This window comes from Sphaerodactylus townsendi, linkage group LG07, assembly GCF_021028975.2.
Source record: "Sphaerodactylus townsendi isolate TG3544 linkage group LG07, MPM_Stown_v2.3, whole genome shotgun sequence".
NCBI lineage: Eukaryota > Metazoa > Chordata > Lepidosauria > Squamata > Sphaerodactylidae > Sphaerodactylus > Sphaerodactylus townsendi.
Window position 1 is genome coordinate 91029277 of NC_059431.1, and position 25186 is coordinate 91054462.

Below are 25186 nucleotides of genomic sequence, written 5' to 3' on the forward strand. Positions count from 1 at the left end.
ACTTCGTTGGAATCAGATATTAGCATCATGTTTTACTAAAATTATGTATCTGATGAAAATAGTAATGGAAACATATATCAAGAGACAGCAGTAGGACATTTTCTGCACATCAGTCCCTATCTTCTATGCCCACTGACTTAAATTTACTCAGAAGGGCATAATGCTGTTTTGGATTGCTCCATACATTAGGTAATCCACAAATCATGACCTTCTGTTATTTCAGAAGAATGAAAATACTAACATCAATGTCCAAATGATTGGACGAGGCCAGGTCAATGGATATGATTCTTTCTCACAGTGAAAGGCATGCACTCACAAAATTTTAAAGCGAGATCTGACTCCATTAATTTCATTGCAAAGGATTTTTGCCAAGGCGGTTAAAATGCCATCCCAGAATACCTTCTAGGCTTAATCCTGCACTTTGAAATGCCAGATCAAATTAAGCCAACTAAGTACAGATTGTTTCAAATCAATGCTTAAAATAGCAGCAAAATCTAACAACCACACACACACACACACACACACACACACACACACACACACACACACACACACACACACACACACACACACACACACACACACACACACACACACACACACACACACACACACACACACACACACAAACAAGGCTGGGATTTGAAGAGGCTCTTGGACACAAATAAATTAGGCTCAGCCAATAGTCTTTTCTCACTATAGCAACATACCCATTGAGCCTAGTGTCCCCGTTACCTTAATTTCTGTATTTCACAGTTTATCAAGCAGAAATGGGCCTATGGACAGAAAGCAGTGCATGTATCAACAACACCCTGCAGTACAGATATACTGGCAATTATGGTTTGAGCAGAAAGGTGTTTACATTTTGTTTGGCTATGCAACATTCTTTTCAGGATCAAGCTTGGACCAGTTTGCAGTAGAAGTCAGATATGCACAGCGCTGATTGGCTTAAACTTGTATTATCAGGAACCCACCTAACACTTCCCCAACCATACCAGAAGGCAGTATTTCATTTTAAAACATTCATGATTTCATCAAGATGCAAAGTGAACTTTTAAACAGAGAGACATGCAAACACAACTTTCAACAGAAGCAATAGGTGGATGGTTATTTTAAGGCAGAGAGAGAAGAGCAAGACTCTGCAGCCATAGTCAATTCATTCATGTAGCTTGGGCAGAAAGGAGAAAAAAATGTATCAATTTCTGCTTTTGATACACTTGCATGTACCCTAACAGCCCAATCCAGATCCTTAGGGCAGCCTCCGTAAGGCTTACAGGCAGGTCAGGGAGGCAGCTACAAGGGAAAAAAACCCACCACCCAGAAGTCCTCCATAGGGTTTAATGGAGTTACTTTAGTTGGTTTCCACCTGGCCTTTAGGGCAGGAAGGCAATTAAAGTCAGCTCCACCCCTAGGAACACCCCAGCCTGCTCCTCTCACTCCGGTGTCCAATTTGACACAAGTATTGCTCTGCAGTGGCCCCAACTTCTAGGTTTCATCACTGAGGGTGCTCGGCCACTGGCACCTTGTCTGCCAGCAGGGGTGCCCCTTGTGCCAGCAGAGTGGGCAAATACATCAGCACTGCCCTCCACCAATCCCACAGCCCATTCATCCCCCCATCTGGATTGGGCTGTAAATGTACCACTTAGTGAAATATTCTTCATGAATGGATCTATAACAGACACTGCAATTTCACATAAACTCCCATACAGATATTCTGATTCAAAACTTCCACAGATTCATTTTCACTTTAAAAGTTAAAGCAGTTCAGGAATATAAATGTACACAACAACAAAAACAGCTTCTTCCATTTCTCCAAAATCTATATAATGCTATAAGATTAATACATGCTGTCCCTTTCATCTACGATAGCATTGCTTGCTATTTTTCTGGTGGGATTAATGCCAGTCCTTGAAGAACTCAGGGGGAAAAGTGGTTACGAGATGCACAAATTAATGCTTAATCAGGGGGAAGAAAATTAAAAAATTAATTGCATGAGGAAAAATCTGAGCTAAAAGGCACGCAAAATATGATACAGTAGTTCTTTTAATCTGTTTTCTAGGGTTCTTAAGATGGTCTTACTAAATGCTGGTTAACAAATTTAACATGGATATTCATTGGCTGCTTGTTGATGTCACCAATTTTAATTTGATTGGATCAGACTGACTTATTTATTCATCTTATTTACCGAATATAGATGGCACAGTATTTACTGGATACCAAAGAACAGCATCATCCTTGCAATTTTCAACAAGGAATGTCTTTTTTTTTCAAATTAAGAGACAACCAATAACGAGGAAGAGCAATTTGAATAAAAATGTTGCATCAAACATTTCAGTCACCCACATATGCAATCCGTCGCCTACACATCTCTGCACGTACAAAGTGCATGGATTATGATCTAGCCTGCGTGTGTTTGTGTTTTGGTTGTTTCTCAGTTCATGCTGCCTTGAGGCCTTGCTAGTTTTTAATACCTCCCTCAAAAAAGTTTTTAATACCTTCCTCTAAATGCACAACATTATAATGAATATTGCAAACAGGCCACCAGCTTCTTGGTTAATGAAATAAGTAAGAAAACAAATATTTTAATTAAAAACATAGTTGAGGCACAATGGTATTTCGGAGCATTTTTTTCGCAAACTTTGAGTAGTATATCAACAGTCTAGATATCTGCATAGGTGTGATTGCAACACAGAATCTAGTGTCTCAGTGTATAATTTTGTAATTGTCACTTAACTCTGGTCAAAATGGCTTGTCTGTAAGCATGAGTGAGCCCTCTAGAAGCACCCTGAATGTTGCTGTGGTTTCAATAATCCCAATGTATTTTGGTTTGCAATTCCATGCAGGGTTGCACCAGCCTAAAACTGCAGTAATTCTTCTTTGCTGTGTTGCATAAGATCTGCCTTTCCCTATCACCCAGGCAAAAAAACACCTTCCATCTCCCAAACACTAAATGCCCCCATCCAGTCTTTTGTCTGGGATCATCATTCTATGTGACGGACATATATACTCTTTTTCTCTGGTCTGAAACATTCTGACTACAGTCCCACACATCAGGACATTCTCTGCAGTACTTTTCCAGCAGCAAATCCCACTGGTGTTCAAGATACCTTGTTATGAAACGTGTGAATAAAAAAGAATTCAGCACTGCATCACTTTGCCTAAGCCAACCAAGCTAGAACTTGCTGCCAGGATCTTAGCTACTAGTTCCAAGATTTCCAATAAGTCTTCATCTACCTAGATAGCCATATTGCAGGTAGAAAAATACACATCCTTCCTGAGGTCTCTTGAATATAATCTACCAACAGATTTAACATGCAGGCCAATTTTGGCCATTCCACCAATTTCTTTTCTGCTCATCTGTAGTTATCTAGGACCCTGATGGAAACAATTTATCTCATTTTTCTGGTCAAACAGTGTGCAGGGTCTTTGGGATTTTCTTTTAAGCAAATGTCTGGCTGACTTATTTTGAAGCTAAATTAGAGAGACAAACAGGTTGAACTGAAATTTTGTGTTTGCTCTTAACACAGCTGTACACAACAATTGCATGTAGAAATATAGTTTTACATTTTTTCCTTTTAACAATAAAGTCAGTTTCAAAAGTACAACTGGAAATCCAAATTACAGCTTCTAGAGCAGGAAGGTGAATGGAAACCAGTCTGTAGTCTGGCGAGCTCCTCCTTGATTGTTCAGGGAATATCGACAATCACTTTTCTTTCTGAGAAATCTACTTAATTCCAAGGAACAGCCTAGCAGCATTTTTTAGGGTTAAGAGCATACATAATGGTGCAAAGTGTCTGTAAAAGGAATGATCTTTTGGTCCCAACTTTCCTGCTTTTTAAAGATTAACATGCAAGTTTTGCTCCCGGGGGCTGTGAGTCCCTAGTTCTTCAGTTAGTCAGAAATTGCATTATTTTTCTTCTTTCATTCTGTAGTGACTCTTCAGTGACACATCCTGGCTGTCATCTCTTTCTGTGAAACAAAGAAGAGAAGGTAAAGGTTATATTTTAATATACCACTATAACGGCACCTACATATACATTCAAGAGTGTAAGTTTTAATTTCCTCCACAGAGAGTTGAGCAATTGCAGCACTGTCATGGGTAAGAATCACTGTAGAGGAAATTAACAATACAATCCAGATGCAGGGGGTGTTCCATAGCAGTTGGTGACAGCCCAGTGAAGGCACTATGGCGCCTCCTGCAATGAAGCTTCAGGTGGTGCAGCAAGCAAGGGGGGGGGGGGAACGGACCCTGCTGCTACCTGGACAACTCCAGGGGAACTCCAGGGGAAACAGACTTACATGTTTTTGTGACACATGTAAGCTCCACCCCTGGGAATGTCCCTCGCCTGCACCCAACTGTGCCAGCATCCAGCTTTAGGCTGGTGCGACTTTGCAAGCAGCAGGCTCTTCTGAGTCAGGGACCACCAAGTTGCACGTGCCTGTCTAACACCCTGTTTTCCCTCCCTGCTGGCTTAAGTACCATGTTCACTGGCAGGGTGGGCAAACACACCAGCACAGCCCCACGTTGGTTCCAAGAGCTCCTTCCCCACCCCCTCTGATTGGGCTGCCTGGGTTATACTCTTGAATGTATACTTAAGTGTAACGCAGTCCCTGAATTGAATTTTAAAGGTTTGGAACCTTCAGATGGAGAAACCATCGAAATAAGCACAATCTAGGAGCCTTTCAGCTTTGTGCTGGAGCAGTGCAAAATTCTTTTCATTGTTACTTTAAGAAAATATATCCTTGGACTTCTGGGGAACATGGAAATTTGACTGGTTTCACCTTGCAGAAGCTCCCTGCTGAACTTTATTGAAAAGGGTGGGGCTTACCAGCATCAGAGCAGACTGAATCTGATGGTAGCCTCTCCAGAATTCTAAGATCTTCAAATTTGACAGGTGGACTAGATGGGCCTTATCTGAGACCAGCTAGTTCTGAAAATATCTAGGATCAGTGAATTACCTTCAGTTTTAGAATCTGCCTCTCCATTTTTTTCCTACTCCCACCTTCTCAGTTTCATTCTCCCTTGTATCCTTTTCTCTTTTGGTTCTGGTGGGTTTTCCAGGCTGTGTGGCCATGGTCTGGTGGATCTTGTTCCTAACGTTTCATCTGCATCTGTGGCTGGCATCTTCAGAGGTGTATCACAGAGGGAAGTCTGTTACACACTGTGCCCACTGTGACTTCCCTCTGTGATACACCTCTGAAGATGCCAGCCACAGATGCAGGCGAAATGTTAGGAACAAGATCCACCAGACCACGGCCACACAGCTCGGAAAACCCACCAGAACCAGTTGAATCCGGCCATGAAAGCCTTCGGCAATACTTTTCTCTTTTGTTGTTACAATACTTTGTGAAAAATAATAAATTTTATTTTAAAAGGAAGAAAGAAAGAAAATACATCTTTGTACTGGTATTCTTTACATTGAAGTTGGGTTTGATTACTTTTTGGCTGGAAATATATTTGATTTGAGTTATATACTTAACTGTTGCCATATGTAAAACCATGCATACAATAAGTCCAGCTACTACATATGAAGAAAACAGACAAAAGAGTAGTGTTTATAAATGCTTCATTTTTATAACATATTTTTGTTTAACAGAATTATATTTGGTACAGTGTCTTAGGGATAAGGGAATAAAAACCACTGCATTTATTTTACATTACAGCAATTATAATATCAATGCATACACAAAGAAATTGCCCACAAAATGCGTGTTAGTAAAAGAACATCATTTACATATGTGTCCAAATTCATTCCATTTGTCCTGGTTATAAGGAACTAATTCAATTAGAGTGAAAACTTAAGTTTTTCACACCAAATCATTCAAATCATCGTTTGTTTTGTATAAAAATCTTGTAATGTTTAATATAAAGACTGTGTACTTTATGGCTTAGTCCCTCCCACCTTTCCCTTCCATGCAACATTAGGATCTGACAGTTTTGGGATAGTAGACTATGATCTATTTTCTACCAAAACATGCTCTAGGTTTACCAGGACATAAGCATCTAACTTCTTTTATTACTTAGACAACACATTAACAGAAAAAAACTAGTACTTGCAAGGATTCATGTTAAAATGCTAGACTACTTAGATGTTTTACATTTCTCAGCACATTGAAGAGATGCCAATATGCATTCTTGATCTAACAATGCCTTATCATGATGCTCTGCTGTTTTTGTTTTTTTTTTAATCACAAAATACAGACCATGCAGGACTGGTCAGCAGATGCCTGATCTACACTCACTTGGTCTGGAAACAAGTGCTTTATTTTGCTTAATCGCTATCTCTCAAATCTAGAATAATTTTAAAAGAATGGTTATCAAAACTGTACTCCACCTCATGGTTCAACTGATATTTGCATTAAAAATGAGAAGGGTGCCTTCTGGGAGATATTCAGATTGCCTGAATATCCTTGACAGAGGGAGAAAGCACATGTGTAAGGGAAAGAGACCAATCCTGATCAGGTCCTTGAAGTTTATTTCCTTACTCACAGGAAAGTGTTACAGGGAGAGAAAGCATTTCATAGGTTTTCTATAAAATCTGTGAATTTGTTAGGAAGGATCTTCAGACTAAGTACCATCACTCGCAATTGTTCCTTATTTATCCTTATCTACCTTTGTCTCTCCTTTTTTTCTCTTCCCTTCTCTGAGTTAACATTTTCTCACTGCTCTCTCCAAAAGACCGATTATTACCTGACTCATTCTTTTTTCTTCCCATTCCTTCTCATTCTCCTTTAAATCTGGTCCCTTCCTATTTATGTCATTTCTGATGAGATATCAGTCTTCTAGGCTAGTTCCTATTATTTTAAAATATCTGTACAAGAACTTCTTTTTTAGATTCCTGGTGAATAGCAATTGCTATGGATGATTTGGTAAGGACCATTAATTACAACAATACGCTTGTGGGAACTAGCCATATTCAGAGGCTTCGGTCAGGATTCATAGGTTTACAGAATCTGACTTTTCCTGGAAATATTTTGCTAAAAGGCTGACATGATCTATTCATATTTTGACTTATATCCACTGGGTGGTGCCAAGCTTACTGGTATAAGGTGAGGATATGAAACAACATGTTACGCTATCTTTTGTCCACATTGCTGAAACTTGCTCCCAGTTTACAGTATCCTGTTCGTTTTGAAGTGGCAAATGCAACCTGGAATTTGAGTGTTTGCATGTCAAATTAACCTTTGGACTAACTCCTGATCACCATGCGATGATCCTACAAATGTTGTTTCTGATTCCCCCTCATGCCTATTCTGTATAACCACAGGCAACATGCAGAACTATGCTTCCCAAGATCTGGGCACCTGAGACATTGCTGTTACAGCATTTTAGGTGCCAGTGGGAGAAAGGGAAAGAGTCCCAGAGGCCTCTATAGAAATATTTGGTTTCTGGATCCACAGTCAGATAAGATTGGGGGGAGAGGAAGGGACAAGGAGGGATTCTTCTCTGGGGCTGCAAGTCTGAAAAATCTTGGTCCCATGCTGCATGTCTCAGATGGAAGATGAGCATTATAAGCCCTTTTTACTTAGTAACTTCAGCATCCAAGGGGTGGTCATGTTAGTCTGTGACAACAAAATTAAAAACGGTGACTCATAATAGTTTATGGCAGAATAAATACACTTAAGGTGCCACTGGATTCTTTATGGTACAACTGGACCCCTGTTTAAAGTAAAGTTCTTCTCCCACGCCCCACCTCCCGGTCCATTTCCCTTGAGGTTTCTGGTGGTGTAGATTCTGTCTTCCCTCCTCAGATCTGTAACACACACCTCTGGGAGAGTATGGGATCTGATGGCAAATGGGCTACAGTCACACACCATCTTCATGTTGTGATGACCCCAGGCCACTTGGAATTGCCTTCAATCAGACCATTGGTCTTTTGAAGACAGTAAGGTTTACTATAACTGGCAGTGGCTCTGGAGATTTTTCAATCTCCTACCTAGCCCTTTTAAGTGAAGATGCAAAGAACTGAACTTGCTACATGCAAAGCAGGTGCTTTGAGCCATGGCCCCTCCCTTTTGTTTGTTACATGGATGGAGGAAAAGATCTTTCTTCGGTTCATGGGGAGAAAAACCAGAAAGGCCATTTCTGTGCTAATGTGGATCTTTTGGCCAGTGACCAAGTGACAACTTCCGTCAGCTATTATATTGGAGTAGGTCCTTCTAATCCCTCAAACTGGACTGGAAAAAAACAAATGAAAATAAGTAAATGAGACATGAACATTATAGCACAGATCCAATCTTGAAGCACACCAAATCATATGTTCTGAGCACTTTTTAAATATGCCCTGTGAGCTTTGATAGTTTGGCCGGGTGGGGAGAGGGAGACACTATTGGAAGTAGTATTCTATCTCAATCCAATTTTCTTAGAATTAGTGTTGTCAAGGTAGTTCATGAGCCTGAGAGTGTGCTTTGCTTAAATGAACTTTGTGAGTGGGTAGTGGTGTTCAGGAAGTCTTATGCGACTAATTGGAAGGGGAGGGGGGATACAGGACTATTTAAACCTTAGTTTCTTGTCTACATTTGTTTCCAGTATGATGGACGCGATCACCTTACGTAAGACTAGTGCAACAACATAATCAAGCTTGAAAAGTACTGCTTGTCTATGAGTGATCACAACAACTTCATGATGCAGTCCCAAGGAGAGTTACACTCTTCTAAGTTCATCAATTTAGATGGCACTATTAACTTCTTTGTGCTCTGTAACTACTTGGTTAATTTAGTTGTACTTTAAACAAGTTACATCTCTTTATGTTTCTACATGCTTTCTTTATTGTTTCTTATTAAGTTTATTCTTTTTTTGTAATCTTCTGAAGTCTCTTGTTTTGTACTGTTGCTTTCACTCTCTTAATTTCTCAAACATGATTTTCTTACTAAACCCCCACTCCTTTGTAATGCTTCTCACATCTGAGCTTTTTCTCTTCCAACTCATTTTGTCTTAACTTCTCTCAGTCATCAAACTCTGTTGCATTTTTGCAAATCATTAAGCACACATTTCCCCCCTCCTCTTCTTGTATTTTTTCCCTTATCTTTGTGTGTTAATTATTATACAGACCCTATTTTGAGTCTTTGTTTGTTCCAAAATCTGCTGAGTGCAAAGATTTCATCCTTTCCCTCTTGGTTTTGTAATTCCACAGTGTCTAGAATTTTATAAGGGGTTTTATAAACAATAAAGGAAGATATTAAGGATATCAGTTTGGGAACATTTCACCTCCTATTCTGGAGTGTGGATTTTAATTCTTTTCATTTGTTGGCATCTTATTGTCACATTATCAGAGCCTTTGTTTTTATTTGGGATGCGAACCTAAACAGGCAGTAACTCTTACATGTTTAAATAAGTCAGTGAAAGGAAAAAGTTAATAGGAATGGATTGACCATCATAACTTTCAATAGTAAGAGCCACCATAGTGGATCAGAATAAAGTCCACCTAACCCAGACTTCTGTTTCCAACAGTAACCAGACAGATGCTTGGGAACAGTGGAGTAGCTAGGGCAAATAGAGCCCGGGGCAAACTCTGAATTTTCTGCCCCCCCCCCCATGCCACACCACTCAACACCACCGTGCAACCCACTTATGGCATAGACAGGAGCAGACGCCAAGGCCCAGCCACACCTCTCCTCCTTCCTGGAAGTGTGGGGGGCCTGGGCACAACGTGCACACGCGCAGGCCTCATCCCAGGCAGCGCACACGTCATGCTGAGGCCCAGCCACGTCCATTCTCCTTCCCTTGGTTTGGCTCCGCCTGCGCAGGCTCCGCCAATGGCCTGGCAAAAGGGAGCTGGGCAAGAGGGAGCCTGCCGGGCCATCTGCTCTCCTGTACTCCTCTCCTCCATTTTATCCTCTACATTTATCCTATGAAGTAGGTTAGGCTGAAAGAGTGTATGCTGGCCCAAGGTCACCCAGCAAGCTTCCATGGCAGTGTGGAAATTCTAACACTCTTAGCCATTACACTGGCTCTCAAGAGCTCTGTTTTGCAACCTCACCGAAAAGCCAAGAAAGCAGAGACTATCACAAGTGCGGGGCAGCAACTCAGACAGCCCCAGTCTGGACCCCTGTAGAATACCTTTCAGCAAATGGGGGTAGTGATAATAGACTTTGCTAGGTAAAACAAAGCTATTGTATGGGAATATGCCAAGACAGAAAATTAAAAAATTGTTATTTTTTTGTAAACCACCTTGAGTTCTTTTTGAGAGAAAAGCAGCATCACAATATTTTAATCAAATAATATCACAGAATGGATATTTGCTCATTATATTATATTAATCTTACAGAAATGAATAGTGGTTTGAACGGGGGGCCTTCCAGCAGGCAGATCATGCTATTATGCTGTTTACATTAAGACTGCGACAGAATTTGCTAGCATTATTGAGCAGGATTTCTTTTCTTGTTATCTGCCCAGTGAAACCGCCCATGGTTGCATGGTTTTCATAGCAATAATACAATGATTACGTTGGATATTTTTGATATGAAGCTAGCATGCTTGCACCACTTTTGAAATTAGAACAGAGAAGCAGAATATGTTAAGTATCATACAAAAAACCTTTCTCACAATAAAAAAAGTGCAACTGGAGCATCACTTTTAATTTGACTGTTAAGATGCAGAAGAATTTAATTTCAATTACTCAAATTATTTTTACTCTACGTTTCTTTAACAGACCCTTACCAATGCCTAAAAAACTTATGTATATGCATTAGTTAATCCAAAACGTAATTTGTCTGTAAGAGCTCTTTCAGTGATGCATTTAATACTTGCTGAATTCTCCCATAGATCATTCTAAACACATTTTAAGTGGTGCTGAAAGATACAATGCTTGCTGCTCTATTGTGGAACTGCTCTTAGCCATGCTCCAGCACCAAGAACCGGAGCAGATGTTAAGCCTCATTTTGGAGCATTTCCAAAAAATCACATTCCCATGTAGAGTTCTTCCTTATCCTGGTGATTTTTAGGGACACTCACCATGTGAACCAACACAAGGGAAGCCTATCTCTCAGCTACTGTCACTGGCCGGCACATGTACAGGCAGAGAAACTGACAAGATGATCCATGTCATCTCATCTGGTACGTGTCCATAAACATCAAAGTGGAGCAGTAGTAGTAAGAACACCTTGCCACAGGGACACAGTTTTCAATGTCATGGATATAACAGGCATAATATCTGCTCTCACTTAACTAAACCAGTGTAGACAATCTTGCATTAGAACGATCAATCAGAACAAAACTTCACAGTCAGAACATACTCATTTTCTTCTCTTTGCTACTATTGCCCTGGGACCTAGCCCATCTGAATCAATTACCCCCCCCCCCCCCACCGCAACCATAAGAACTTTTAAATGAAATAGGTCTTCTGTTTTATGGTACAACTTCAACAGATTAAAACAAACAAAAAAGAGCACCAAATATAATGACTTTTTAATCATCAAGTTGCAGATAAGTTATGTTGACATCTGGTTGGATTTTTGAGGGAAGAGATGTTCAGATACGGTTTGCCATTGCCAGCCTTTGTGTACCAACCCTGGTCTTCCTTGATGGTCTCCCATTTAAGTTCTAACTAGGGCTGACCTTGCTTAGCTTTTGAGATTTGATAAGGCTGGGCTAGGCAAATGTTGGGGACTTTTTTAAAAGTGTTCTGTAAAGTGGTAGTGTTTACCCAATAACCCACCTATCTGTGCTATCCCAAGATTTCTCCAAACTCAGGGTGGATTTTTCAGGGGCACTGTGTCACCTGTATCATGCTAAAGTGATTCACGTGGGGCAACCTCTTTAACTACTGTGACTATGAACATGGCAGGGTGCTCAATGGCATAACAGAAAGGAAATGGGAAGTATTTTCACTGTACATAGCTTCTAAGTTTAAAATGATCCTTTTTCATCTTATACATTCCTGATGCTAACAATTCGCATACATATAAAGTCACACTCAGGCTTAGACATCAGGGTTACATATGCTCCTTTTGGTTACCAGGAAATCAATTATCCTTTTCTTTGAATTCCCTGTTCTTGAATGGAATTAGAAGATTTCCTGGAATTCATTGGAATGAGAAATGAAAGGGAAAATCCAAGAATAATTAAATATGGGTGCAGAGTTAATCAGTAAGCAAGGTTTAACACAACAGACTTAACCATTAGCGAGATAAGACTGGTTACTGCATAGGTGTGCAGGGAAAACACCTAAACTGTTTAGCTTTTAAAAGCCTGAGTCATACTGGATACTGTTATTTTCAAGTTTTGTAGTGCTGGATAGTTCTATTGTTTCAACACAGTAGTTCAGTCCAGGCACAAAACAAAACCATAGTTTACTTTAACTTAAATTATTTTGTTTGCATGTGATCATTCAGATCTTTGTTTGCCTTAAGTAGTGCTGATTTCATCAGCTGTGCTTCTACATGGGGGCAATTCTACATGGGGGCAATTTCCTGTTTTGCTCTCATTGCTGCTGCACATGAAAAGACATCTGCAGCCGCAGTAAAGCTTCCATAGGAGGATTTTCTCTGTGCTTGTTCTTCATGCCTGCTACTCCTCCTTTCAGTACTGTGGGGTTTTTTACTACTTTTTAAAGAACTGGTAATAGGTACATGAGATCCAATATGAAGTATTGGTTAAGAGCAGCAGTCTCTAAAACTAGAGAGCCAAGTTCGATTCCCCACTCCTCCACATGAAGCCTGCTGTGTTTCCTTGGGCCAGTCACATTTCTCTTAGCTCTCTCAGCCCACGTGGAGGCGGGCAATGGCAAACCACTTCCAAATGTCTCTTACCTTGAAAAACCCCACCGAGTTGCCATAAATCAGCTGTGATAGCCACACAGTTGTGTAGAAGTCCTTCCCCCAAAAAACTGCTGCAGCAAGTGGGTGAGAGACACATGGATCAAGAATTCAGTATGAAAGAAACTAAGGAACATGCAAGAATAAATCTGGATGTCTGTATTTGCATATCACACAAAACCCCAGTTAAAACTAGTCATGGCTAATAAATCAACCTGTGCTTTCACATTCCAGTTTGGTGAACTCCAAATAACCACCATAGTAGCATGGCCCATGTTCACACAATTACATTAAACACAACTACTTTAACTAAACCATGCTTTCACATGATGTCCAAACTGAGCCAGCATCTGTCTCCAAAAACCATACAAGTTAGCAGTTATGCTGAGGCTCAGAGGACCTGGACCTTAAATTCAGCTCTTTGACCAACAAAAACTCAAGAGATCTGTTTAGGTCACCTGAACATCTGGATTCAAACTACAGGTTCCAAAGTACACACTGGATATACAAACACAGTTTACATTCTCAGGCCCTTTGGAAACCACACATGGATTTCCCCACTGAAAGTTATTTGTTTTTTTCTTCTCTTGGACGGATATAAAAATTAACTCTATAGTAACCATAGTTTGGAAACAAAAAAGAAAGGTGTTTTCTTTGCTTTCCTGTTCTTGCTCACCTCAGAAAATACAACACTCCTTAAACTTAGCCAACCAGTCTAACAAAGGCCTTGACAAATATCTTTGGAGCTGCATGTAAATTTCAGGGACAAACTCATCCATAACAAATACAATATTTTCAGTATCACTTGAGTCACCTCAAAGAGGTCTCTGGAGAAGCAGGTGTCACAGTTTCTGGAATCTGCCTCATCATTTGCTTATAAAAATATCTTATACCACCTGCAGGTTAGAACCCATAAAAATAAAATTCACTTGTTTTATCATACAGGCTTTCCATTTAATTTTATCAGAAGCAGCTTATTTAAAACAGGACGGCTCACGTTCGTGGCAAAACAGGACAAAAGTAAAGAAGGAAAGGGCAAGTGAGACATTTCTACAACAGCAGGGCAATGTGCCTTGGCTTGGCTCCTGCTTCCTGGTCTGGGAAGGGACTGCTGCCCATGACTAGAATGCCATTCAGAGGCTAAGCTTCTCCCAAGGACTGGGAGGGGAGGATGATGGTTGGCTGGAGCAGGAGCTGACCTCCAAGAGCGCTCACAGGAGAGACTGATAAGAGGACTAGGAAAGAGACTGGAGTGGAATGGAAATAGCTTTTATTGGGAAGGAGTAAAAGGTGAGATCCAGCGCTGCAATGTTTCTCTCCACTCTACTCCAGGGTTCTTTCCCATCCACCCCCTTCCATCCACCCCGGAAGCTCTGAGTAGGAGGTGGGGCTGGCAGTTCCAACCTACTTTCGGGGCTTTTAAGTGCAGGAACCAACTTGCTCTTTGGGCTTGGCTTACATGTTGGGACCAGAGACAAATGGCAGACACAGCACAGAATTATCAAAATGCCACAGCACTCTGTTTTTGTAATACATGGTCTATAGAATTTAGAGCCCATACAATTGTAGCTGGATTGGATCAAATCCTTCCAAATGGTAGCACATACGTCAAGAGAGAAGAACACATAGGCTATACTTCAAATAATATCATTGGAGGATGCTTCCTACACAGGCATGGGGGGGCGGGGGAAAGGAAGATTAAAGTAATTTCTAATTTAACGCATGATCCCACAGTTGTAATAGCATTGAATGTATACAATGTCTACCTGGCCAATTCAAAGTTGACATCAGGCATATATGTTAGAGGGATTAGTGCACATACTTGATCCTGAGGAAGTTCAGCAAAATACATCCAAGTATGCTTATGGAAAATGGCAACGTCACACTCACACTACCTCTTTCTAGAAACTGCTGACACCAAACTGGCCCAGAAGAAAGTCATTTTGTCTTGCCAAACAAAATAAATGTGCTTTGGCAGAGAACAGGTCTGATGGACTATTCAATATATAGTACAGGAAAAATCATGCAAAATAATATCTGCACGTTTTAAAAAGTAATTTAAAAAGCCACAGTTTTGCACCACTGCAAGCTGCATGGCTGACCAACACTGTTATCTCTCTCATGGCATGCTGTAATATGGTAACATCTACTGTAATTCACTCTACGCTTGCCTGCCTCTGAAGTCGATCTGGAAACTGAAGCTTGTATAGCACGCAGCCGCTAGGCTCTTAAGTGGAGCTTCTAGCACGGACCATATTACACCTGTCCTGAAAGAGTTACACTGGCTGCCTGTCGAGTACAGGGTCGTCTTCAAAGTTTTGGTACTAACCTTTAAGGCCCTTAGTGGTCTTGGACCTGGATATCTGCATGACCTCTTCTCCCCATATTGCCCTCGCAGACCCCTCGCAGAATTTGCTGGTGGTCCCGGGCCCCAGGACCATTCAGCTGGCCTCGACACAGGCCAGGGCTTTCATGACCTTGCCCCAGCCTGGTGGATCACTCTTCCTGGTGACATCCAGGCCCTGCAGAGTCTGTCGTAATTCTGCAGGGCCTGTAAAACAGAGCTGTTCTGCTGGGCCTTTTCTGTCGAGCCAGCTGGACCTTCCCTCTTTTCTTAAATCATTTTCAGTCCTTGTTCAAAAGTGGCACGTGCACTCTGGTTTTCTGTGCTCCCTTTTTGGACTTCTTTTATGTCATCTTTGGACTTGCTTTTAAATTTATGTATTTATGCTTTTAAAATGTTCTTATTTATAGTATACTTATAGTATTTTTGGATTCTTTTTATTGTAAGTTGCCTTGAGTCGTCGAGATACGGCAGGGTATAAATGTAATAAATAAATATGGTCAGCCCTAAATGTGGTTTGTCACTGATACGTGCATTTGCTGGAACAAGAGAGGTGGTAACCCCATTCACCTGACTTGCTGCCAGTATTTATGGTGCTGTTCAATGGATGTGTGGATTGCCTGGTTGGAATTTCACACATGGAGAACAGTGCTTATCCTCAGCTCATTACTAACTTCAGCTTGCTCCATGGTGCCTCCAGCATTGGGATGGGACTGAAGGAGTGATCTAATTGGTGCTTTATGGGAAAGAATGGGGATGAACAGAGCAGTAGAGAAAGGGTAATGGAGGTTTGCCAACCAAAATGCCAGTGTGTGAGCCAGCCAATCAACATGAGCACCCCATCCCAACTGATTTTGGTCAATTGAGCAAAAGCTCTACCTAGGACTTCTTTCTGGCTACATGTGAGATTTGGACCAGCAACTTTGGGCATGCTGTTCTGACACTTCCTGGCAACACTAAGCCTTGTTCTATTACATGAACTTGTAGAAGCAAAAGTCACCCCTGCCTGCCACATACTGGAGATAACTAATAGCTTGTTGCAAGAAGCTACCTTAGGCTAGGGAAGGCAGAATGTGTTGTAAACCCACATATAGTAGTTTTTATTTAAACTACCAATTTCAAACTTGATTCTTTTAAACATCCACTTTTAACTTCCAGTAAAGGTTGCCATTGTTGAGAAAGCCCCCAGATGAAGAACACATTCCTTTAAGTCTAATGTCCCAAAGCTTTTTTGCCTTATGGTAAAAATAAAGACACATTTTGGGAGAAAATGAGAAGTCAAAAGCAAAACAGAGAAGCATCTATCTGACCCTTTCTGCCCAGATGGGTATGAACACTCACCAAAGGTTCTAGTTCCTTGCGATCTATGAGATTGAGCTCAGTCACAAAATAATAAAAGTGCTTGTAACAGGTGTTGACGTGAGCCTCAGCCCCCATGATGATGATACGGTCAAAATGATGAATGTAGACGTGAACGAACACTCTGAAGAGCCTGCACAGAATCTTCTTGCAGATTTGGAGGAAGTTCTTTGGGAATGGTACTCCTGTGAATAGAGGAAGTATGGTTTAAATTGTGTCCCTATTGCCACAACTGTTAACAGCAGTTTCTGGAAACAAAACACACAAACAAAAAAGGGGGAAGGATCCATTGGATACTCACCGTGAAGGGTCTTTCTACTGTAGGTTAGTGGGGCATCTTGAATGGGTGTTCTCCACCAATTGCAGAGAGGCAGGAAGTAACCAAAAAACTTCTCCATGTCCTTCCTGTGTCATGCCCGGTGTCATCTTCCCTCAGTTCCCCCACCTGGCATAGTAGTATCAAAAAACAAGCAACGGCTAACATATAACTTTGACATGGAGACAAACAACGGCTCAACAGAAACCCTAAAACTATTAAACATGAGAGGAACATATAAGCGTTCTGGTTATTTTGGAGAGTAGAATCGGGAGCAATACAAACCAGGGAGGGCCAAGATGCCCCACTAACCTACAGTAGAAAGACCCTTCACGGTGAGTATCCAGTGGATCCTTCTACTGTAGGTGTGGGGCATCTTGAATGGGACCTCCCCGAGCAGTGTCCCGAATACGGGTGGGTTTCATTAGTCCCCGATAACACTCTCCAGTACCCTTTTGCCAAAGGCTGACTCTGCCGAGGCTAGGGACTGAATTTTGTAGTGACGGACAAAAGTGGATATGGAAGACCAAGATGCCGCCCTGCAGATGTCTTCCACTGAGGCATGATTCCGAAAAGCGGCGTTAGTTGCTGCATTGCAAACCGAGTGTGCGGTAATTCCCAATGGAATAGGGAGACCTGATGCTTTGTAAGCTTCGCAAATGCATGCTTTCAGAGTGCTGCTTATCGCTGCCAGACATCTGAGATCCGGTGTTGGGCGGATTAATGTTGACGAATAGGGTCTCCGTCTTGCGGATGTCCTCTGTCCTAATGATGTAAGCCTTTAGGGCCCGACGTGCATCTAAGGTGTGCCATAGTTTTTCCTTGGGATGCGATGGGTTTGGCATGAAGTTTGGAATGACGATCTCTTGTCGTACATGAAATTGTGAGTTCACTTTTGGCAGAAAAGTAGCGTCCGTGCGAAGGCATGCCCTATCTTTGTGGAACACGCAGAATTTCGAGTTTACAGAGAGGGCTCTCAACTCCGAGACCCTTCTTGCTGACGTTATCGCGATCAGGAATAGAGTCTTCATCCTAACCCATTTGAGATGAACCGTTTGGATGGGCTCAAAGGGGGCCTTAGTGAGGGCTGACAATACTGCATGTAAACGCCAAGAGGGAAACCTATGAACTACTGCTGGTTGTGATAGTTTCACACCTCTCAGGAAGTTCAAAACGTCTGGATGTTTCGTGATCTGACAGTTGTCCACCACGGGCAGTACAGTGGCGAAGGCAGCCAGTTGTCTACGCAATGTGGAGCACTTGAGTCCCATGGAGTAACCGTGTTGCAAGAATTCAAGGATGTCCTTGACCGAAGGTCCTATGGGGTCGACTTTCTTACGTTGGCACCATCTAACAAAGGCTTTCCATGATGAGTTGTAGATATTAACAGTGGATCGCCGTCTGGCTGCCAATATCGTAGATGTCACCTGGTCGGAGTATCCCTTTTTTATCAGGATGTCCCGTTCAAGAGCCACGTGGTTAGCTTTAGCCAAGCGGGATTGGGATGGACTAATAGACCTTGAGTCAGAAAGTTGGAAGTGATGGGTAGCGTTAATGGATCTGTTGAGGCCAATTCCAGAATTGTCGAAAACCACGGTCTCCTGGGCCATCTGGGTGCTACCAAGATCATTGAAGCACCCTCCGCAATCACCTTGCGCAGTAGTCTAGGTATTAATGGAAATGGAGGGAACGCGTATAGGAGCGTGCTGGGCCATGTCGTGTTTAAGGCATCCGTTGCCACCGCGTTTGGATGATAATTGCGGGACATGAACCTCGGTAGTTGGGAATTTGTCTGGGAGGCAAAAAGATCTATCTCTGGGAGACCGAAGGTTTTGCAGATCAGGTTGAAAACTGCCGGATCGTGTTTCCAGTCGTTTTTGCATATTTCCTGACGGCTTAACCAGTCTGCCATTGAGTTCTGAATTCTTTTGATGTGTGAGGCTTCTAGTGAGGTGAGGTTCGTTTCTGCCCATCGAAGGATTTTCATGGCTTCCCGATGGAGTTTTGCTGATTTTGAGCCGCCCTGGTTGTTGATATGCATTTTGGCGGCTATGTTGTCCGTACGGATCAGGATGTGTTGACGCCGAATCTGCGGTAGAAAATGACGGAGAGCCAGGAAAATGGAGCGAGTCTCTAGCAGGTTGATGTGCATTTTGGATTCCTCCAGGGACCAGGTTCCCTGAACATACTGTTGGTTGAGAGTGGCTCCCCATCCGTGAAGACTGGCGTCTGTAAAAATCTGACTGCGGTTTTGATGTAGGTATCGTTTCCCTTGTCGCAGGTTGGACCGTTTCGTCCACCAATGGAGGCTGTGTCGTACTATCAGTGGTAGTGATAGTTTTTTGTCCTTCTTGTTGATGATGTCTAGTTGGTATGGTCTCAGAAATAATTGCAGTGGTCTTGCGTGCAGTCTGGCCCACTGAGCTAGATCAATCACTGAAATAAATAATCCCAGGAGACTTGCGAGCTTCAGTAGGGAGTTGAGTTTGCTGGTCATCGTGTCCAGTGCTGCGCGCCATATCTTCTCGATCTTCTCTTCTGGAATGAAGAGTGAATCCTTGGAGGTGTCCAGAAGTGCGCCTAGATGTTCAGTTTTGTGGAAGGAACGAAAGAGCTTTTTTCTTTGTTCACGATAAAACTGTGCCGTGACAGAGTGTCCTGTACCTTTTTTACATCCTCCTTTGCCTGATGGACGGATCTTGAGCGAACCAAAAGATCGTCTAAATAAGGGTATACATGGATGCCCTGTTCGCGTAGCAAGATGACCGGAGCTAGGAGGACTTTCGAGAAAGTCCTCGGGGCTGTGGCCAGCCCAAACGGCAACGTTTTGAATTGGTAGTGTTGGTCCTGGATTGCAAAACGAAGAAATTTCCGATGGGCTTTGTGAATCGGGATGTGTAAGTATGCTTCGGTTAAGTCCAACAAAGTCAAGAAGTCCCTGTGTCGGAGAGCTGCAGTGATTGACCAGAGAGTTTCCATCCTGAATTTTGGTAGTCGAATAAATTTGTTGAGACGTTTTAAATTCAATATTGCTCTCCAGTCCCCGTTTCATTTGGGGACTGTAAAGAAATGCGAATAAGTCCCTAAGAATCGTTCCACTGTAGGCACAGGTTCAATCGCTTGAATCTGGATCAGGTGGGAGACCGCTGTTAGAGTTCTGTTTGCTTTGGACAGGTCGTTCGAGAGGGGAGAGATCAACACGTGGTGGCGTGGGATCGTATTGAATTCTATCACGTAACCTGTGGAGATGACCTCCCGGGTCCATCTGTCCACGTGACTGCCCTGCCAAACGTCCTGGAAGCATTGAAGACGGCCCCCCACCGGGATGGTTTGATAGTCATTGTTTGTTTTTATTTGCGGGGCCGGACTTCCCTTGTTTGTTATACTGCCACCCGCCTCTGAAGGGTTGTTTGTAACTCCAAAAGGACTGTTGATTTTGCCAATTTGGTCTGTGACCTTCCCGCTGGGTTCTAGGTAAGGTTTTGTGGGATCTGAACGTAAACTTATTAGTGTTGTTTTGCCTATCAGAAACCCGGACCGATTTTGGCATTGTCTTTTTATTGTCCTTGGTTGGGACTAGGACCTCTTCCAGATCTTTACCAAATAAAGCCCCTCCGTAATAGGAGTAGCCAGTGACCACATGTTTGGATTGGGTATCCGCTTGCCATGGGCGAATCCACGCATTGCGTCTGGCTACCATGTTAGAAGCGATGGATCTCGCCACCAGGGCCATAGCGTCGAAGGTGGCATCTGCTATGAATGAGTTTGCTGACAAGATTCTCTCAACACCTTCTCTGATGCCTCTAGCCTCAACCAGGATCATTTCTAAGAGTCTTTTTAGCCAAACCATAGTGGCTCTGGCCACTGTGGATGAGGGGGTCAGGGTTTTGATGGCTGCCGCAAGCCATTCATGGGATCTACGCAAGGCGGCTTCAGGCCTCCTATCAAGTGGGTCTTTGATGTTTCCCTCCCCTTCCTTGGCTACAAGGGCTCCGGAGTGTAAAACAGTAACCGGGGCATCTACTGGGGGGTTCTGCAGTAAGACATGAAATTGTTGGGGCATCAGATACTTTTTCTTAAAATTGTTGGGCAAACCTTTATGTGCGGTAGGATTGAGCCATTCTCCTTGTATTCTTTTAACGAAGCATTCTGGTACTGGGAAGAATTTAGCCCCTTCACTATCTACGGGGAAGTAATCAGGTTTTCCCTTAGGGAATCCTTTAATTGGTTTGTTAGAAGTGGAGGAGGACTGAGAAGGCTGTTCTTCGGCATCTTCAGCATCACGCAAATCCCTTTGCATAGTCTTTGAAATTAATAATTGGATCTCTTCCACTTTAAAAAACTGTGTTGATTGCTCTTGCAATCTGTGTTGATTGCTCTTGCAATCTGTGTTGATTGCAGCAGTTTCAGCAGTTTCCTCAGAATCAGAAAACTTTCCCCCTTCTTCACTATCATTAATGCTTGGGAGCCCCTCCTCTTCCTCATCAGGGAAGGATAGGGGGTCCCTTCTGTGAGATCCAGAGTCCCCTCTATAAGGGCTGTGGGTGACTCTAAGGGACTGTGATTGAGAGTGAGATTGGGCAGAGGCTAAACGTTGATCTCTAGCATCCAGTGCCTTCTCTATTTGCCTGCTTAGGAAGTCAGCGAATGCTGCTGGTGGGGCGTTCATCCAAGCTGCTGCTGGAGTCAACTGCCCTTCAACTGGATGAGAGGCCTCTGGGGCTGGCGAATTCTGCAGCGTTTGATTAGCCGGGGAGATCACCAGAGCGGTAGCCCCGCCCACGGGAGGAAGCGACTGCTCCGAAGACCTGGGAAGGCTGGAGGAGTCGTCCGAGGAGCTGCCTGCTACAGCTGCGCCCTGGGAAGGCACGAAGCTCCTGTCAGGTTGGACACGCCTCTTCTTTGAGGTCTGTGCCGATGGCGCGGTCTCTTTGGCGCCCATTTTCCCCACAGCCGATTTGGTGCCTTTTGCAGTTTTCTCTCCTGTGCTCCCTTTCTTTTTGTCTGTTTTGGAAGAGCGCGTTCGCTCAGCTGCTGAGGCGGTAAAGGATTCTCTTTCCGGAGAGAAGGATCTGGCCTCCATAGTTTGCACGGAGGGGAGGTTGACTGGGCGGGAGATTGAGGGGGGGGAGGGGGGGCGAGCAGATGGAAAAGGTCTTAGGTTTCCTGCTGCTGACTAGCCTAAATCTGAGCGCCCCTACTCACCACCTCTAGGAACGCACAAGACCTCAGACGGACAAACAAACACCAAACACAAACAGAAATTGAAGGGTTCTGTAAGAGCCTGAGAAACACGTCTGTTCTCTGCAGAGGCAGGAAGATGACCCCGGGCACGACACAGGAAGGACACGGAGAAGTTTTTTGGTTACTTCCTGCCTCTCTGCAATTGGTGGAGAACACCCATTCAAGATGCCCCACACCTACAGTAGAAAACAAACTTCACCATTACAAAACTAGAATTAAGTACCTAAAAGATCAAGAAATAGCTAAAGGGGCCACTAAATATAAAAGTGCGAAATATCAAAAACACATGTATTTACTACAAATTAAAATCATCTGCATTTATGAAGCATCTGTATTAGCCTGCATTATGGACACAATATCACAATTATTATACTCAGTGGGGTCCTATGGGACACTTGTTTGATACCTAAAAACAGATGCGGTTCAGCCAACTGGCCTTCCTCAATGATCAAAAGTCATACAGTAACAAAAGTGTTTAGCTACCAGACTACAAATTACAATTATAACATTTTTACATGACAGATACCAGTTGTTAGAGAATTGCTTAAATTTGGCACCCAGGTCTTCTACACAAGAAAGTATCATGCAGTGTGCCAATCATGCCCAATTTTGCTATGGCAAAATCCCCAGTCATAGGAAATTCTTTTAGCCTGCGTAGCTACGCAGGTGCAACACGCAAAATAAAAGAAAGAAAAATGGACCTCCCTGCAATGACAGGTGGATTCTACCTGGCTGTGGATGGCACGGTGGAAGGGAGGGAAATAAAGCGCCTCTCGCTTGGCCATTCACGTGGCAGCGGCTCCAACCCAGGATTTTTTTAAAAGGATTGCTGGTTTAGCAATTTTAGAAAAACCTGGGTTGAGGGAAGTAAAACGGGGCAGGCTTGTTTTGGGGCAGGACCTGTGCAAAGTGTCCCCCCCCCCAAAAAAAACCCGGGTTATATGGCGTCCTCTACCTGTTATATTTGCCCTGTGCAGAAAACCACTAAAGAATACTATGCTCGCTCACTGAGTTATATATAACTCATTGAGTTAAGAAGTATTGCTATGTTTATGTGTATGGATCTGTGGAGTTCATTCTTGCAATTTCATGCGTTATTTTATTGTCGTTATTGTAATGAAATGTTTGTGTTGCAATGCATTTCAAAAATTATATTTTTTAAAAAAAGAATACTATGCACCCCCTGGTTACTGTTTCTCTGAATTATAAATAATAAATGCATGTGCCCTTCACAAATGACACAAATGTATGAATATCTGAGTTGGACTTATGTATCCAGTTACAAAACTGTGAGTTCAAGTTGAACTGGATTGCCTGAAGGGATCCAGTAAGCAAGGGATTCAACAACTGCCATGGTTCCAGCATTCATGTTGATTCAGCTTGCTCTTGGTCAACTGTGACAAGCAGACCTATGTCAACCACCAGGTCCATAATTCTAGAAGTATTGAGGTTTTTTATCCTTATAGAATTATTTGCACATCTGCAGTCGAGTCCCTTCCCTTTTCCTATATCAATCACTAGGGCCATTAAGTTCTGGATTGAATGATTCTAATGCCCACTGAACAGACCCCCCCCCCCCCCCCGCGTGTACATGTACAAAACACTGGTAATTCAAAGACCAGCAGCAGCCATTAAATTCATTAAGAACTACTTAGACAAAAACTGAATGGTAGGATTAAAACAACAACAAAGCACAAATTGATTACTGATTTATAAGATCCAGGATTCATTCAACTGTAAACAATTGCCTGCTGAGCAGAGCAGCACAGCAAAGCTGGGGATGCAAGAACTCAGTTCGGCTGTGTGAGAACTTTGCGCACATACCCAGCTAATTGTATTGTTCTGGAAGGAACAAGTGGGGGCCCACAAGACTTGCAGGGATATCCTATTCTCCTTCCTTACCTGTTGAGCCCTTCCTTTCCATCCCCCTCACCACCAAGCCTAGAGTGACTCCAGGGTTCTGCAGCTGCCTCAGGGGCCCAGCCACGATGGTGGTGTTTGGGCACAACTTCTGGACATCTGCGGCCAGGGCTGGAGAGGCTCTCTAATACTGCCACAGCCGTGGTAAGGAGTGGCTCTTCAATATCAGCAGCACCACAGTGGGGCCAAGAATTGCTCTCCACTACTGCTGCTCCTGGAACAGCTCTCTGACTCTTCCAGACTCCATCACTGCCTCTCCAGAACAAAAGGAAGTCTGTGGTCAGCGGATGAACAAACAACGCTCATTATTTTTTTTTGGGGGGGGGGGGTATTAATCCCCTCTATGCAATATATTTAGGTTTTCAGATTTTTCTATAAACCTGGGGCATTTCCCAAGTTTGCAAAACTATTTGGTTTGTAAGTGTGACCCCAAGCTATGGATTTAATATCCTCATATTAGAAAATGCTTGAATATTAGAATGTAAGATACAGTGAAGCAACTTGCAAAATACCCACAAATGGTGTCATGAATAGATGAACCGTCTGCCAAAAAACCCAGGTTCCTGGTTGTGACTAATAGTTGGAACAATGTAAGATGGTAAGTTTCATGTGTTTTTTTTCCTGTATCTGGCCTATCTGGTTAATTCAAATGGCCAGCCTTAGTTGCTTTTTGAAGCAAAGCAAAGATAGCAGACCATATCGGGGAACATTAGGCAGTCTTTGGCAACGTGGATTAAATGTCAGGCCCTGGAGTGTTGCTTGATTGCGGTAATGATTATGTCAGTTGGGAGCTTTAAAACTTAAAAGAAAATGTTCATGAAAGAGTGAAAGTGCACTAAAATATAATGAGATGTATGAAAAGGTATGACTCGGTTCTTATGGAAACCAGTGGTTAAGCTTGCAAATACGAAAAAATCTCTCTCTCACACACACTCACACACACACACACACTCACACACACACACACACACACACACACACACACACTCACTCACTCACTCACTCACTCACACACACACACACACACACACACACACACACACACACACACACACCCAAATCCTACTTCCTCTTCTGCAGCTTGGAGTGAGGCACGCTGTACAACGGGGAATATTAGTTCCTCTGCTCCTGGGCCTGAGTAACATGCAGTTGTTTTGGCTTGCCTGTAGTAATGCAAGAACCTCCTTGTACATTATTAATTAGCTGATGCAAAAGTAATAAACTAGCAAAGAAAGCGAGTGCCTTCT

General features: G+C 42.8%; 1 protein-coding gene across 3 annotated transcripts in view; it reads right to left on the reverse strand.

The window, feature by feature from the left end:
- Positions 1 to 553: 553 nt before the first annotated feature.
- The window catches only part of MOB3B (MOB kinase activator 3B), a 118906-nt gene continuing 94273 nt past the window's right edge, over positions 554 to 25186 (reverse strand). For 2 of the 3 annotated variants that reach the window (XM_048503282.1, XM_048503280.1), the window contains exons 3-4: positions 16442 to 16644; positions 12769 to 12830 (exon numbers count right to left, since the gene is read on the reverse strand). In XM_048503282.1, coding sequence (XP_048359239.1) covers positions 16483 to 16644 — 162 coding nt within the window. In that variant the 3' untranslated portion in view covers positions 12769 to 12830; positions 16442 to 16482. Of the gene's footprint in view, positions 3970 to 12768; positions 12831 to 16441; positions 16645 to 25186 lie in introns of those variants that run through there. The other variant, XM_048503281.1, reaches the window with a different exon arrangement.